This window comes from Trichosurus vulpecula, chromosome X (assembly GCF_011100635.1).
Source record: "Trichosurus vulpecula isolate mTriVul1 chromosome X, mTriVul1.pri, whole genome shotgun sequence".
Taxonomy (NCBI): domain Eukaryota; kingdom Metazoa; phylum Chordata; class Mammalia; order Diprotodontia; family Phalangeridae; genus Trichosurus; species Trichosurus vulpecula.
Window position 1 is genome coordinate 29,655,871 of NC_050582.1, and position 13,008 is coordinate 29,668,878.

The 13,008-nt window shown below is 43.1% G+C and overlaps 2 protein-coding genes across 3 annotated transcripts in view; both read right to left on the reverse strand.

The window, feature by feature from the left end:
• Positions 1–3,356, reverse strand: part of MTMR1 (myotubularin related protein 1) — a 64,719-nt gene extending 61,363 nt beyond the window's left edge. For both annotated transcript variants that reach the window (XM_036740292.1, XM_036740291.1), the window contains exon 1: positions 3,197–3,356. In XM_036740292.1, the coding sequence (XP_036596187.1) occupies positions 3,197–3,327 (131 nt within the window). In that variant the 5' untranslated portion in view covers positions 3,328–3,356. The remainder of the gene's footprint in view (positions 1–3,196) is intronic.
• A 6,915-nt stretch (positions 3,357–10,271) lies between these two features.
• MTM1 (myotubularin 1) overlaps positions 10,272–13,008 on the reverse strand; it is a 103,297-nt gene continuing 100,560 nt past the window's right edge. Inside the window, exon 15 of the mRNA XM_036740066.1 lies at positions 10,272–12,824. Within this exon, the coding sequence (XP_036595961.1) occupies positions 12,657–12,824 (168 nt within the window). The 3' untranslated portion in view covers positions 10,272–12,656. The remainder of the gene's footprint in view (positions 12,825–13,008) is intronic.

The window sequence follows — 13,008 nt, forward strand, 5'->3', positions numbered from 1 at the left end:
TCCATCAGTGTAGAGAGCTTCTGAAAAGCCAACGCCAACTCAACATGATGAAAATAGGCATTAGCAGAGGTATATATACCAATTCCTATTACAACAGTAGCTGTTGCCTCCTAGGTGTAATACTTTATGTGACCTAAATGTAGATGTGCTCTCCCATACCCCTTAACCGTCAATATCTATTCAGAGATAGAATTACAAAAACAATGAGGAGGGTGCCCACTCCGGGAAGGTTCTCTAAGGAAGAGTGTCCTGATTTTATTATTGGTTGTATAGAAAAGCAATATTCCTCACTCTGACAAGCCCCCCCACCCCCCATCTAGTTAATTGCCTCTCTTCTCATATTGATCTCCTTTCTTCTACTCACAGGACCACTCCCTAGATCACACCCTTGTTACCTCTCCCCTGGACTATTCCACCAACCTCCTACTGGGTCTCCCGACCTCTACTGTATCCCCTCCATAGCTGCCAAAGGGAAATTCTTAATGCACAAGTTTGTGTCCCGCAGCTCCTTCCTCTTGCATCGAGGGGAAAGTACAAAATCCTGTGCTTTTTAAAGCCCTTTACAATCTGGCTTAAACCAGAATTCAGGTTTATTGTGCATAATGAGATTTCCTACACTCTTTGGTCCAGCCAAACCGGCCTTCTTCCCTGTTGTACTTTACACAACACTTCATCTTCTGTCTCTGTTCCTGCCTCGCCTCCACCTCAGACTCTCTAGCTTCCTGGAAAGCTCAGTTCAGGCACCACCTCATATATTGGCCTTGGTCGATCCACTCCTAAACAGTAGTCATCCTCTAACTAATGACATTGCCTTTGATTTACTTCCTATAGTCTCATTCCCAGGATAAGAAGCCCCTCCTTGAAGGGTGGAGACTGTTTTGTTTTTGCTTTCACTTTGGTCTTTCTGTCCCCATTACCTGGCCCAGAGCTTGGTACACAAGAGGCACTAAATAGATGCTTGTTGACTGATATATTTATTCTAAAGTGAATTTAGATTCCAAGATAACCTCAGGTTCTATCTCATTTTCTCATTCAAACCAGAAGTACAATTTATCCAGGTGCCACCAGGAGTTTTTTAATTTTTGAACATAACCATCCTTTTAGAAAACCTTCATGTATTTGTTCATTTGATTAATCAATGAGTCCTCAGGTTGAAGAGCAGTGTGGTATTAAGGAAAGAAAACTAGATTTGTAATCAGAGGGCTTGGGTTCAAACCCTGCCTCTGCTATTTGCTACCAGGGGAACTTTAGACAATTTATTAACCTCTCTGAGCCTCAGTTTCCTCCACTGTACAATGAGTAGGTTGGACTAAAAGACCTCTAAGGTCCATTCCAGCTCTCAGCCTGGAATCCTTAATCATACAGATGGCAAGGCTCTGTTAGCACACATAACCAAGCACACAAGTATTCATTAAGAAATAAAGGAAGAAGGAAAGACGTTAACTTTACAGTTGTCAGAGTAAAGAAACTTTCCAGACCTTTCAAAAGCACATCTCTTCTTAAATCTATGAACAATAAAGTATCAGTTGGCATACATATACATACACACACACACACTTTAATTATCCTATCCTAGATCACTATTTCTACCTGCTCTCCTCTTCAGCAACAGGGAGAAAATAGGAAAAAGAGCAGATTTTCATTTTTCTATTTAATTTTAAGTCCTATTTATTTCCTTGGTTGATCAGAGGTTTTTTTTTATACTGTTGTTTGCTGTTTGTCTTCTAGTGGCTCCCCCTCTTCAATGTAAATATCAGGGATTTGAAATAAACCATTTCCAAGTAATTACTTGAAAGGACACCAGACTTGGCATCTAGTGCTGGTTCTGCCCTTAACCAATACTGGTTTTAGTCACATATAAAAAGTGGAGGTTGGCTTAAAGAATGTTTGTGGCACTTCCCCTCCCAGCTCTACCATTATGTGATCTAATTACTCAGTTTCTGGTTACTACAAATTACAATGAAAAGACCTGCTAGACAGTGTCCAAAGTCACAAAAAGTAGGCATATCACCCACAAATTCATAGCATGTTATTATTAAAGTTTCTAATTTCATCGTTAAATAAGTTGTAAACAAGATTCACAGGTAGTCATTTTTTAATGAGGCAACCAGAGAGGGGAGAGCAATTCTAGTGAAGCAACAGCAAGGCCCAGGTTTTTTTTCGTTGCTCACTCTTTTGGAAACTCCCTAAAGTTCAGGACTTTGGGATGACTAAGACAGAAGTCAATATCCGAAACTGCCAAATTTTTAATGGTATTTTCTTCCTCCTTATAATTCTCTCTAGTGCGACGGCTGTCAATGAAACGGCAACGAATGGGCCAAACCAGAGGAATCAGGTTCCAAGATAGCCCAAAGCTCTGCCTGTGTTGTTCAGTGTGCTCACATTTGTATGTCAAATGTAAACGAGAATAAAGAACTTCTTTTACGAAGTTTCATTCTGAGAAGGAAGAACCTGCTTTCTCCCCCTCACTGATGGTCTTGAAAGATTACACCAAGTCCACCAACCCAGTTTTTAAAACGTGCTAATCCGAATCCCTTCTCGCCCCCGCCAACCCCACCCCCCCCAACAAAATACTAACGCACAATTTGAAACTTACAATACTTTTCCTTTTCTTTAAATAAACAGGGCCGGAAGAAAGGTTTGTAAGGAGGGCAAACAAGGAGGTTTTTCGCCAGCGATCCGAGGGTGGAGCTAGAAGAGCAAGTTACTTGGGCAAAGGAAACAAGGAGGCAACGCTAGGCAAGATTAGGAGCAGCAGGTGGAGTGGGGGTGGGGGTGGGGGTGGGGCGGTGCTCCCAGATCTCACCTGGATCCAGTCAAGCTTTGCTTTTCTTAGCATCCCCACTGCTGTCACAGAGCCGGACGCATAGAAAGCGCTTAAGAAATGCTTATTGACTGAGGGAGGTCCAGCCAAAGCCCGGGGGAGGAAGGGACGCGAGATGCCCCTAAAAAGCTAAAACACAGGGGGGGCGGAGGGGGGAGCCGAAGGCAGGAAGTCCTCCTGCATCCCCAAGAAGGCAAGCGAAACGTGTGGGCTGGTGGGGCGGCGCAGGAGAGGCAGGACAGCTGGGGGAACCGGCCTGGACGCTGCTCTAAGCTCGTGCCGGGGGGGCGGGGGGGTAAGCTCCTGCCGGGGGGGTGGAGGGGTCGTGCCGGGGGAGGGGGAGCTCCTGCTTCGGGCTCCCCCTCGCCTCACCTGTCCAGGGTCTCCACGCTGGGCTGCCGCGAGCCCACGGCCAGGGCGCCCACGGGCCGGGGAGGCCTCCGGCCGGTTCCGAAGCCGCCCAGGCCCCCGCCGCCGTCCGCGCCTGGCGCCCCCGGGTCCATGGCGGCGCCTCGAAGTTGGGGGGCGGCTGGCTCGGGCCTCGCCAAAGCGAGCTGCGAGGGAGCTGCACGGGAGGAGGAAGAGAAAGCGGGCAGGGGGCTCGCCAGGCGCTGCCTGGGGCCGCCGCCTTGGCTCTGCGGTCCGCCTAGGACGGCTTCAGGCAGCCCCTTCCAGCCGCTCTCCTGCCGCCAGCCCAGCCGCCGCCGCCATTAGCAGTCACCTGGCGACTCCTTGCTACCCACAAGGCCCCGCGCCGCCTGGCCCCCGCAGGGGTGGCTACTCCCCAGGCCGGGAGGGGAAGGGAGGGGAGGAGCTGACGACCGCGGGACTTCCCCGCCTCCTGCCTCTCGGGAGGATGCTACTTCCCCACCTTGGACCCGCTACATTTCCCGGTGTGCTGGCCTCACCTAGGAGACCCCACCTTGGGTATCTCCGTCCTCCCGCCTAGGGGCTGCTTCTTGGAACGCGGGGGTCTTAACCTGAGGTCGGTGGATTGATTTCAGCCCGCGAACTTGGATATTAAAAAAAAAAAAAGACTGCTTTTCGGTAACCTTTGGTTTCCTTTGTAATGCGTTTTATTTTATGTATCTAAAAATATGATGCTGAGTCTTTACCAGACTGCCCACAGGGTCCAGGACACACAAAAAAGTTAAGAGCCCCTCAGGGTGGGGGTGCAGCCTGATTGGATTGTTTCGTGAAGCTTTCTCAGGAAAGCTCCAGCTAGGGACAATCCCGGCCACGTCCCTTCAGCTCCCTGAGCCTCAGTTCCCTTATTTGAGATGGATACAATGATAGCTACAGTTTCTTCTAGTTTTAGAATCATAGTTCTGTGATTCCCAAGATGCCTCCAGTATAAAGTACAAACTCCTGTGTCTGGCCTTGAAAGCAGACTGGATCAGACACATCTTGCGTATCCCCATGTCCATTCCACGTTCCGGCCAAATCTCGGTACTTGCTGTTTCTCAAGCCAATTTCTGCACCTTTGCACAGGCTCCCCGCCCCCTCCATCCCTACTCCCACCTGGAATATGTTCCTTTCACCTCTGCCTCTTGGAATCCCTAGCTCCCTTCAAGCTTCGGTTCACTCAGTGTAACTTCGCTACACAGCCGACCTCCTCAAAGTTATTGCCATTAACCCCCCCTGCCCTCCCCCCACAACAAAAAGATAAAAATTCTTTGTATCTCTTTGGCCATATTTTGTATTGACTCGTGTGCACATTTGAGGCCGGGGGCTATTTAGTTTTGATCCACCTATCTGCAATGCCTAATGCCAGCATCTTGCCGGCGTGAAATAAATACTCTAATGGTTCTGTTTTCTTTTACAAAAGTCATTGGAATAACCCTTAAATCTTCCCATACTTCCCACATCCCATCGATTAGTTGCCAAATCGTGTGGATTCTATCGCCACAACCTTTCTTGGGTGTCTCGGCACCTCTCCCCTCCTTCAGGCCGTTATCACTCAATAGGTGACCGAGATTATCAGAGAGCTTCTTAAGTGGTCTCCTAGTCTGGTTCCTGTTTCTCCCCTCTCCAATCCATCTCAGAACTGCTGTCAAATTGATATTCCAAAAGGTCAGACCATATCACTCCTCTTCTCAATGAGCTCCGGGGGCTCCCCATTTCCTCTATGATAAATACCAAATCCTCTGTTGACATTTAAAGCACTTCACAATCTGGCTCCTGCTGAGCTTCCTAGGCTCATTTCACATTACTCCCACTCATACGCTCTAGGTGCCAACCCAACTGGTTGCTGTTTTCCCTTACCCCGAATTCCATCATTGGCCTCTACTCAGTCATTCAGCACTTATCAGACACTTCCAGTGGGGGTCCTTTAGTTTATCTTTGACCTTGACCTGCCAACCCTCAGCCCTGGATTGCTTCCACTCTCTGTTACCTTTGTTCATATGCCACTGAACAAATCGGAATAAAATTGGGAAACAGTTCTGATTGGATCCACTAATACACTTGTTTTACATAATCTCAAGTGGGCCCTCCCAGTGGCAAGGCAATTCTTTCTTACCTCACTATCCCACTCACCATGGTGGTTTTTCCTAACCTTTCATTCCTTCTCAAACCTCCCATGGCTCCTCCTCTCAATCTCTGGCTGAGAACTTTGCCTTATATCTCACTGAAAAATACTGAGGCCATTCACTGAGAGTTCTCTCCTTTCCCCTCCTCTTCATCTCACGTCACACAGATGCCCTTTGCCATTACCTCCACTTTCACCCCTGGGAAGCTGCTCCTGTTGCCAAGGCAAACCCTGTATATGCACAAGTGATCCCACTCCATCCCATCTAATCCTGCGCTGCCTCCTTTATTATCTCCACACCCTCATTTTTCTTCACTCTCTTCTTTTCTACTAGCTGCTTTCTATTGCCTACAAACATGCCCACGTCTCCCTCATCCTTAAAAACCCCCGCTATAAGCTTTTGTCCCACATCTCTCTTTCCTTTTGTGGTTAAACTCCTTGGGAAGGGCATCTACAACTGAGACCTCCACTTTTTCTTCTCTCACCGTCTAAGTTTATATTCTCATCATTTAACCAAAACTGCTTTCTCCAAAGATACCAATGATCTCAAGTGCCAAATCTAAGGCTCTTTTCTCAATCCTTTTCCCTCTTGACCTCTGCAGAATTTGACACTATCACCAGCTTTCCCTTGATACTCTTCTCTCTTGGCTTTCCTAACACCACTCTCTCCTGGTTCTTCTCTCTGACCCCTCCTTAGGCTCCTTTGCTTGATCTTCCCAGGTCAAACCTCCTAACCCTGCATGTCCCAGAAGGCTCTGTCCTGGGATTGCTTCTCTTCTCCCTCTACACAAATTCTTCTGGTGATTTCATCAGTCCCACGTATTGAAGTATCATTCTTTTGCTGGCTATTCTTAAATCTATTTTTCTAGTCCTAACGTCTCTCCTGACCACAAGTCTTTCATTTCCAACTGCCTATTGGACATCTCAATTTCCTAGACATGTTAAATTTGACATGTACAAAACTGAACTCATTATATCTCCACCCCTAATTTGACACCCTACACTTCCCAGACTTCTCCCCACATACTCTGCAATCGATGGACACCGGCCTCCTTGTTATTCCTTGCACAAGACACTCCATCTCCTAACTCTGGGCATTTTCACTGCTTGTCCCCCATGCCTGGAATGCTTTCCCTCCTCATCTCTGCCTCCTGGCTCCCTCCAAGTTCCAGCTAAAATCCCACTTTCTACAAGAAGCCTTTCCTGATCTCCCTTAATGCTAGTGTTTCCTACCTTATCTCCAATGTATTTTTCAGTTTGTTTACATAGAATTCTTTGCTTGTTATCTCCCCCATTAGACTGTGAGCTTCTAGAAAACAAGAACTATGTTTTGCTTTTCTTTGTATCCCTAGGGCTTAGCACAGTGGCTGGCACATAGTAAGTGCTTAATAAATATTTACTGACTGATTGATCCAGCGTCACATAGTCAGTGTGTGTCTAAGACAGGACTTAAATGTAGATCTCCTTGACCCCAGGCTTGTCCTCTATCTACATCAGAAATGTCAAACATGCCAGGTGCAGCATTGTCAGCCAGAACCATATTAAAATGTAATTGAGAAATTCTTAATAAAATATAGAATAAAATATACCTAGCACTTTAAGACTAAGTCAATATGAGTCTCAAAGGGATCCTTATGTACTAATCAGTGTCCCCGTTTCTATTTGAGTTGAACACTACTGGACTATGACACTCAATAAACATTTGTGATAATGTACTTTACTCATAAAATTACTTTTGATGCATTTAGAAAGGCTTAGAAGAACTGGGAAAATTCAGGAGCAGAAGCTATTTTCTCCATTTCTTGTGCATTAAAAAATTGTTTTGGATGGGGATGGCTATTTTTGGTGTGTATTTCTTTTTGCAGTGCCGCCCCTCCCCCCGCCCCTGGGATGGTGGCAGTTGGGTGCTGTCTCCTTCCTCTGACCTACACTCCCCTAGCAGGATCTTTAATATGCCCAGAACAAGTCACTGAGGTGAGACTCAACCATGAAGGGTGGGGACTGTAGCACAGGGAGCAAGAGGAAGTGAAACTGGAGACAAGTATCAATTAGAGAGACTGTGCTTCCAACTTGCCTACTTTGATACCTGTCTCTCTACATACATTGTTGTTGTTCAGTCGTGTCTGACTCTTCATGATCCCATGGACCATAGCCTGCCGGGTCCTTCTGACCTAAGGGGCTCATGTTCCAGTGTCGTATCTTTTATCATTCTAATACTGTCCATGGGGTTTTCTTGGCAAAGATACTGGCATGGTTTGCCATTTCTGTCTCCAGTTTTATGCAGGCGGAGGTTAAATGACTTGCCCAGGATCACAAAGCTAGTGTCTGAGGTCAAATTTGAACTGGTGTTTCTGATTCCAGGCCCAGTGTGCTCTACCCACTGCACCACCTAGCTGCCCTAACAGCCTTTGCCTAATAAATGGCTGTATTGTGAAAATACTACACAGGAGAGGGATACTAAGAAGAGAAGCAAAAGGGTTCTCAAGGCCATGATCAGAAAGGGAGAAATTCCAGATCCAATAGGATGCAACCATAGAAAGTTACCAGTGGCAAGATGCTAGGGAGGCTTCTATTCAACGGTGCCTTGGAGACATAATTCTGTCTTTGGTTGGAGCCCACGGGCCTTGTGGCTTGGAGGTAACCCTGGGTTCCCAATGGCCACGAAGTACAAGCTTTGGCAGGTTATGACAAACTCATTGCCAGGTTGGTCTCAGTAAGTGATGAATTTTTGTCTACTAAATCTTAGGTGTGATCCACCTTTCATATCCGAAGTAACACCCAATTACCAAGAAATCACAGATTCTCATCCCAGTGCTCAACTCAGGTGTCATGTCCTGGTATCATGCCCTCCCTGGTTCTATATGACTAGTGCCCTCCCCCTCTTAACAATACTTTCTCTTGATTCTTTACATGTCATATATTCTTGCTAAAATGTGGAACTTACTAAGGGCAGAGTTATTTTTGTCTTTGTCTAATACCTAACAAAATACCTCAACACAGTAGGCACTTCATGCTTGTTGTTGAGAGGCATAGGATCCAGAACATGGGAGGTGACAGTCCCAATGTATTATGCCCTACTTAGACCATATGTGGAAGAGTGTTCAGCTTTGGGAACCACAGTTTAGGAAGGCCCTAAACCCCAGGTTAGGAACCTCTGCTCTAGAAGGAAAGATAAACCTTCAATTAACAACTTTGTAATAAGTTCAATTAAAGCAGGTTAAAAAAGAGCCAACCCTATAAAATAAAATTAAATACATAGATATATCTAGATCCTTTCCCCCCAACCGCTGTAGGTTTTGAGATTTAAAAATAAATTCCTTAGATTATGTAAATGAAGACAACTGTTCTTATCTGTCCTTTCCTTACTCAGAAAGCCAAACAACTTCAATTGAGGCAAGCACCATCTTGTGGCAAAATTGTTGTACTGCATGAATAATCAAAATCACTAACAGTCCGAAAGGATGTTGACTTGATAGTCAACGAATATTTATTAATCCTCTACCATGTGCCGTGCTCCTAGGAAAGAGGATAGAAAACTAGCCTTGGAGTCGAGAAGGCTGGGCTTCCAGCTCTGTGCCTCAGTTTCTTTGTCTTTAAAAGGCGGATGATTACAGCACCTGTGTTTTGCAAACATTAAAATCCTACATAACTGTTAGCTATTGCTGTTATTTTTCATCTTGTCCTCCTTTTTTGGATAGAATTTAGATAGGAATGGTCCTAGGACAAGGATTTATTGGTCTATTATTATTCTAGCATTCCTATTTCTCTTACTATTTTCTCTTATTCTTTTATATTTCACGGTATTACCACTGTCACAGGAAATTGGCCCCAGCACGGATGAAATGATGTGTGTATGTCTGGACAAAGAACGGAGGAGGATGACTTATTTACCACAGAAGCATTTTGCATAGGAATGAGTAGTATCTACCACAGATTTAGAACAGGAAGGGACGTTGAGAACCTTGGAGGCTACTGAGTCCAACCATCGAATATTACAGAGGAGGCGACTGGAGCCCAGAGAGATTGGGGGCTTCTCCAAAGTTCCCTAACTAGGAAGCATGTGAGGCAGGATTCTAACCCAGGGCTTTTGACTCTATATCCAGCTCCCTCTCCACTCTACCATGCTGCTACAAACTTGAAAAAGACAGTAGAAGAAATCTTCTCCAATCTTATAGTCACTTTCCACTCAATGGGCTAAGCATTCATTATTACGTATTTAAGGTACCCAATTTTAGACAGAATTGTGACTCTTTTCCTTGGTCCAAACTCTTGCTACCTCATTTCACTACTTGCCACAAATTGTAAATACTGAAAGAGGCAAATTGGCAAAGCAATGGTTCCAGTTATTCACTGTCTTGTGCATTGGTTTTAGGGATGGAAAGGACCTTAGAGGTCACTGGGTCCAACCTTTCCATTTTAGAGAAGAGTAAGTGGAAGCTCAGAGGGGTTGGGAGATTTCCTTAAATCACATAATAAGCAGAGGAGGGACTTGAACCCAGGTCACTGACTCTATCACTATACCATTCTCTATTTCTCAAATGCTTTTTACAAAAAAAAGAAAGGTATTAGATTTGAGATTCCATAAAATCCTGCTTAAGTATCACCTTTTAAAAAGTAAGAGAAGTCTATAAAAATGATTTAGGTGAATATTTATCTTATTATTGAGTACTGATAATTGTCTTATAAAAAGATATACTAGAGAAATCATTATGTTGCACAGAGAACTAATCCAAAGAATGGATATCATTTAAAATGGTGAGACAAAAAAGTTGAAATAAGAAAATCCAGGCTGAAGTAGTTTAAAATAAGGACAGATAAATACCATGGTAACAAAAGGAGCCTCCTGGATGCATACAAACCATGCGGCCACTCAGACTGTATGTGAAGATGCTCATAGCTTTAAAAGAACACAAAACATTAAAAGTATTTTCATAGCCTTTTATTTAACGATCGCCAATTTCACTTTAAAGACAAATGAAAACTTATCCCATTACAGTTTTGTTTTCTGATGCATTATCCAACTGAACAAGTTTTTCCAGGCAAGTCTTGGAATGAATTACTTACTCCATCAAAAGAGAGGATGCAATCTCATCTGGCCTCTGGATGTCTTAAGGAGATCTGCTTAATGTCATGAAATGGCAAGACCACTAGTTACAACTCTTGCCTTATGAGATTCACCCGAGTTGAGTTTATTCTCAGAAAATATTAAGTAAAAAATCACATTCAGCTTTATAATTTCTCCCCTACTAAAAACTGCTCTCTTCCCCATGAAGCTTCGCTCTGTATCTCCATCGCAGAATTTTAAAAACAAAATCCAGAGTAAAGGCAATTATGCTTTCAAATCTGTATTATAAAGTTATATATGTATAAGTCGCTCCAAGCGGAAAACATATATTTGAGTCTCCTTGCTCACTGAATTAATGCACTTACTTAAATGCCCATTAACTAATACTTAGAGAGCTTTTGAAGAACCTTAGAACACTGCTACTGAAATACAATGAAAAGCATACAAAACATAGAAAGAGTAAATTATAGGTAGAAATCCTGGGAATTTAGAACATAATACAAATAGTTATTTCCCTGAAAATATAGTGCAATTTTTTAGTACAATACATTGATCATAGCAGGTGTTCAATTATTATTGCAGTGAAAAAGTTTTTATGACACATCCCAAAGTCCTATTAAGCTATTATGCTTAATTTTTATGGGACTACAACGTGTGGTTAAAATGCAATGCATGAACTATTTATATTTACAGTGTTACAGTGTTTAAAAAAAGCGTGATCATGTTGAGAGCCATTTCTCTACTTCCATAATGTGTACATTACAGCACTGCGCTCTGGATGGCTTATTTGGTAGACCCACACGGCTATGGCCTATACAATAATTTACAAAGATAAGTTTCTCCTTGCTCAGATAACTACTTGAAAATATAATCACATCAGCTATAAATAGTTCTTTACAAATTACTGTAAAACATATTGAATGTATCTGAATAGCCTAAATGCTTCCCCAAATAGGTTTACCATATGAATTAGTTCAAATAGCAAAGAGAAAGGTTTGTGCTGCTTAAACTGCATTTAAAAGCACTGAAAGGCATACCCGAAAAAAAGCAAAATTGCCAAATGCTTCAAGTAAGAGGTTGTAGAATCAGTTTTATGTCCTAATTGGAAAAACCATTTAAACTGAAACTTCTCACAATCCTCTCAAGGACACACACCCTCAGATGAAATGTAGCCATGGAGAGTCACCTTAGATTTATAACACAGCAAAAAAAAAACCCACAGGAGAGATGCTCAATCCAACTTTGGTACCTATGCAGGCTGCTCTGGCCAGGCACAGACTTTCAGAAAATATTGACAAGAGCAGCACAGTGGTGACATTTAGAATGAGGCTATAACGAGGTTTTGTCCCAAACTGAAAACCAGTCCCTACTTTAGACAACTTTTTGAACAGAAGATATTTCGAAAATGCTTGGAAAGCTGATAAGTGTTTTATCATATTTAATTGAGGCCTACCAGAATGATGTTTTCTTGGAAAAATAAACCTCTCTTAAGTCTACTGAAATGGACCTGTGACCGCATTGGCGGGGGTGTGCTCCCGACACATCCCTGCTTGCCCAGACTACGCAACTCTTCTCTACATCCTTCCATTAAGTTTGCCATGGGGTGAGTTTAAATATGTCTGAGACAAAGTTTCATTTCCAAAATGAGGAAAAACTCTCACCTACAATGACTTTTCCTAAACGCATCATTTGCAATGGTAAAGAATTTGGCCATTATTCAAAACATCTTACTTCTGGAGACCTACACTAAGCAAGTTTGATTTTTATATTGGCATTAACACTAGCATTTTTATATCTGCTTGCATTTTAGACAATGTAAAGTAATGTAAGCTGTTAGAATAAACTCAGGAAAAAAAATCTATTCCTAACTTTTAAACCCCTAATTTAAAACACTGATGCTTTGTTTAAATACATAAAGTAGATTGTATCCATAGTATTTAAGATGTAAACTACAGTTATATTAATAAAAACACTTTAAAAAACTAATTGCATTACATTTTTCTCAAAACCCTTCCTAGTATTCCAATGGCTGTGAGGATGCTGCATCTCCCTCCGATGGTGGACTATGAAAGGCACATGTTTAAGAGGTTAGGACTGCGCTAGTTCAAGCTCTATGTGGATGAAAAAAAAAGAAAAAAAAAGAAAAAGAAAAAACCCTAAGAAAAATGTGCAAATCGGAAGCATTCAAAAATTCCTCTTTTAGAACAGGAGATCTAAACTAGCGCGGAGTTCTCCTTTTAAAAGGGAGTTTGGACATGGGGCATCATTTGGGAGGTGGCCGAAGAGGAAGCCGAGGAGCTGGCGAGCTTGGCAGAGTTGGTCATTTTCATTTCTTCCAGCCTCTTCACATATTCATCCCGTAAAGCCAAAAGCTCCATGTAACGCTGCTCCACTGGGTTTGGCTGCTGGAGAGACACACACACACACACACAGACACACAAATGGGGCACTCTTTACTTTGACCATATTGTAAAATGCCACTCCAGTAACTGAATTTGCCTTGAAACCTTGAAATCGATGCATTTCAGCAAAGATGATCAAAGAGCAAAATGCCATTTCTCAATCTCCATTTTTCCCCATTAACTTCAA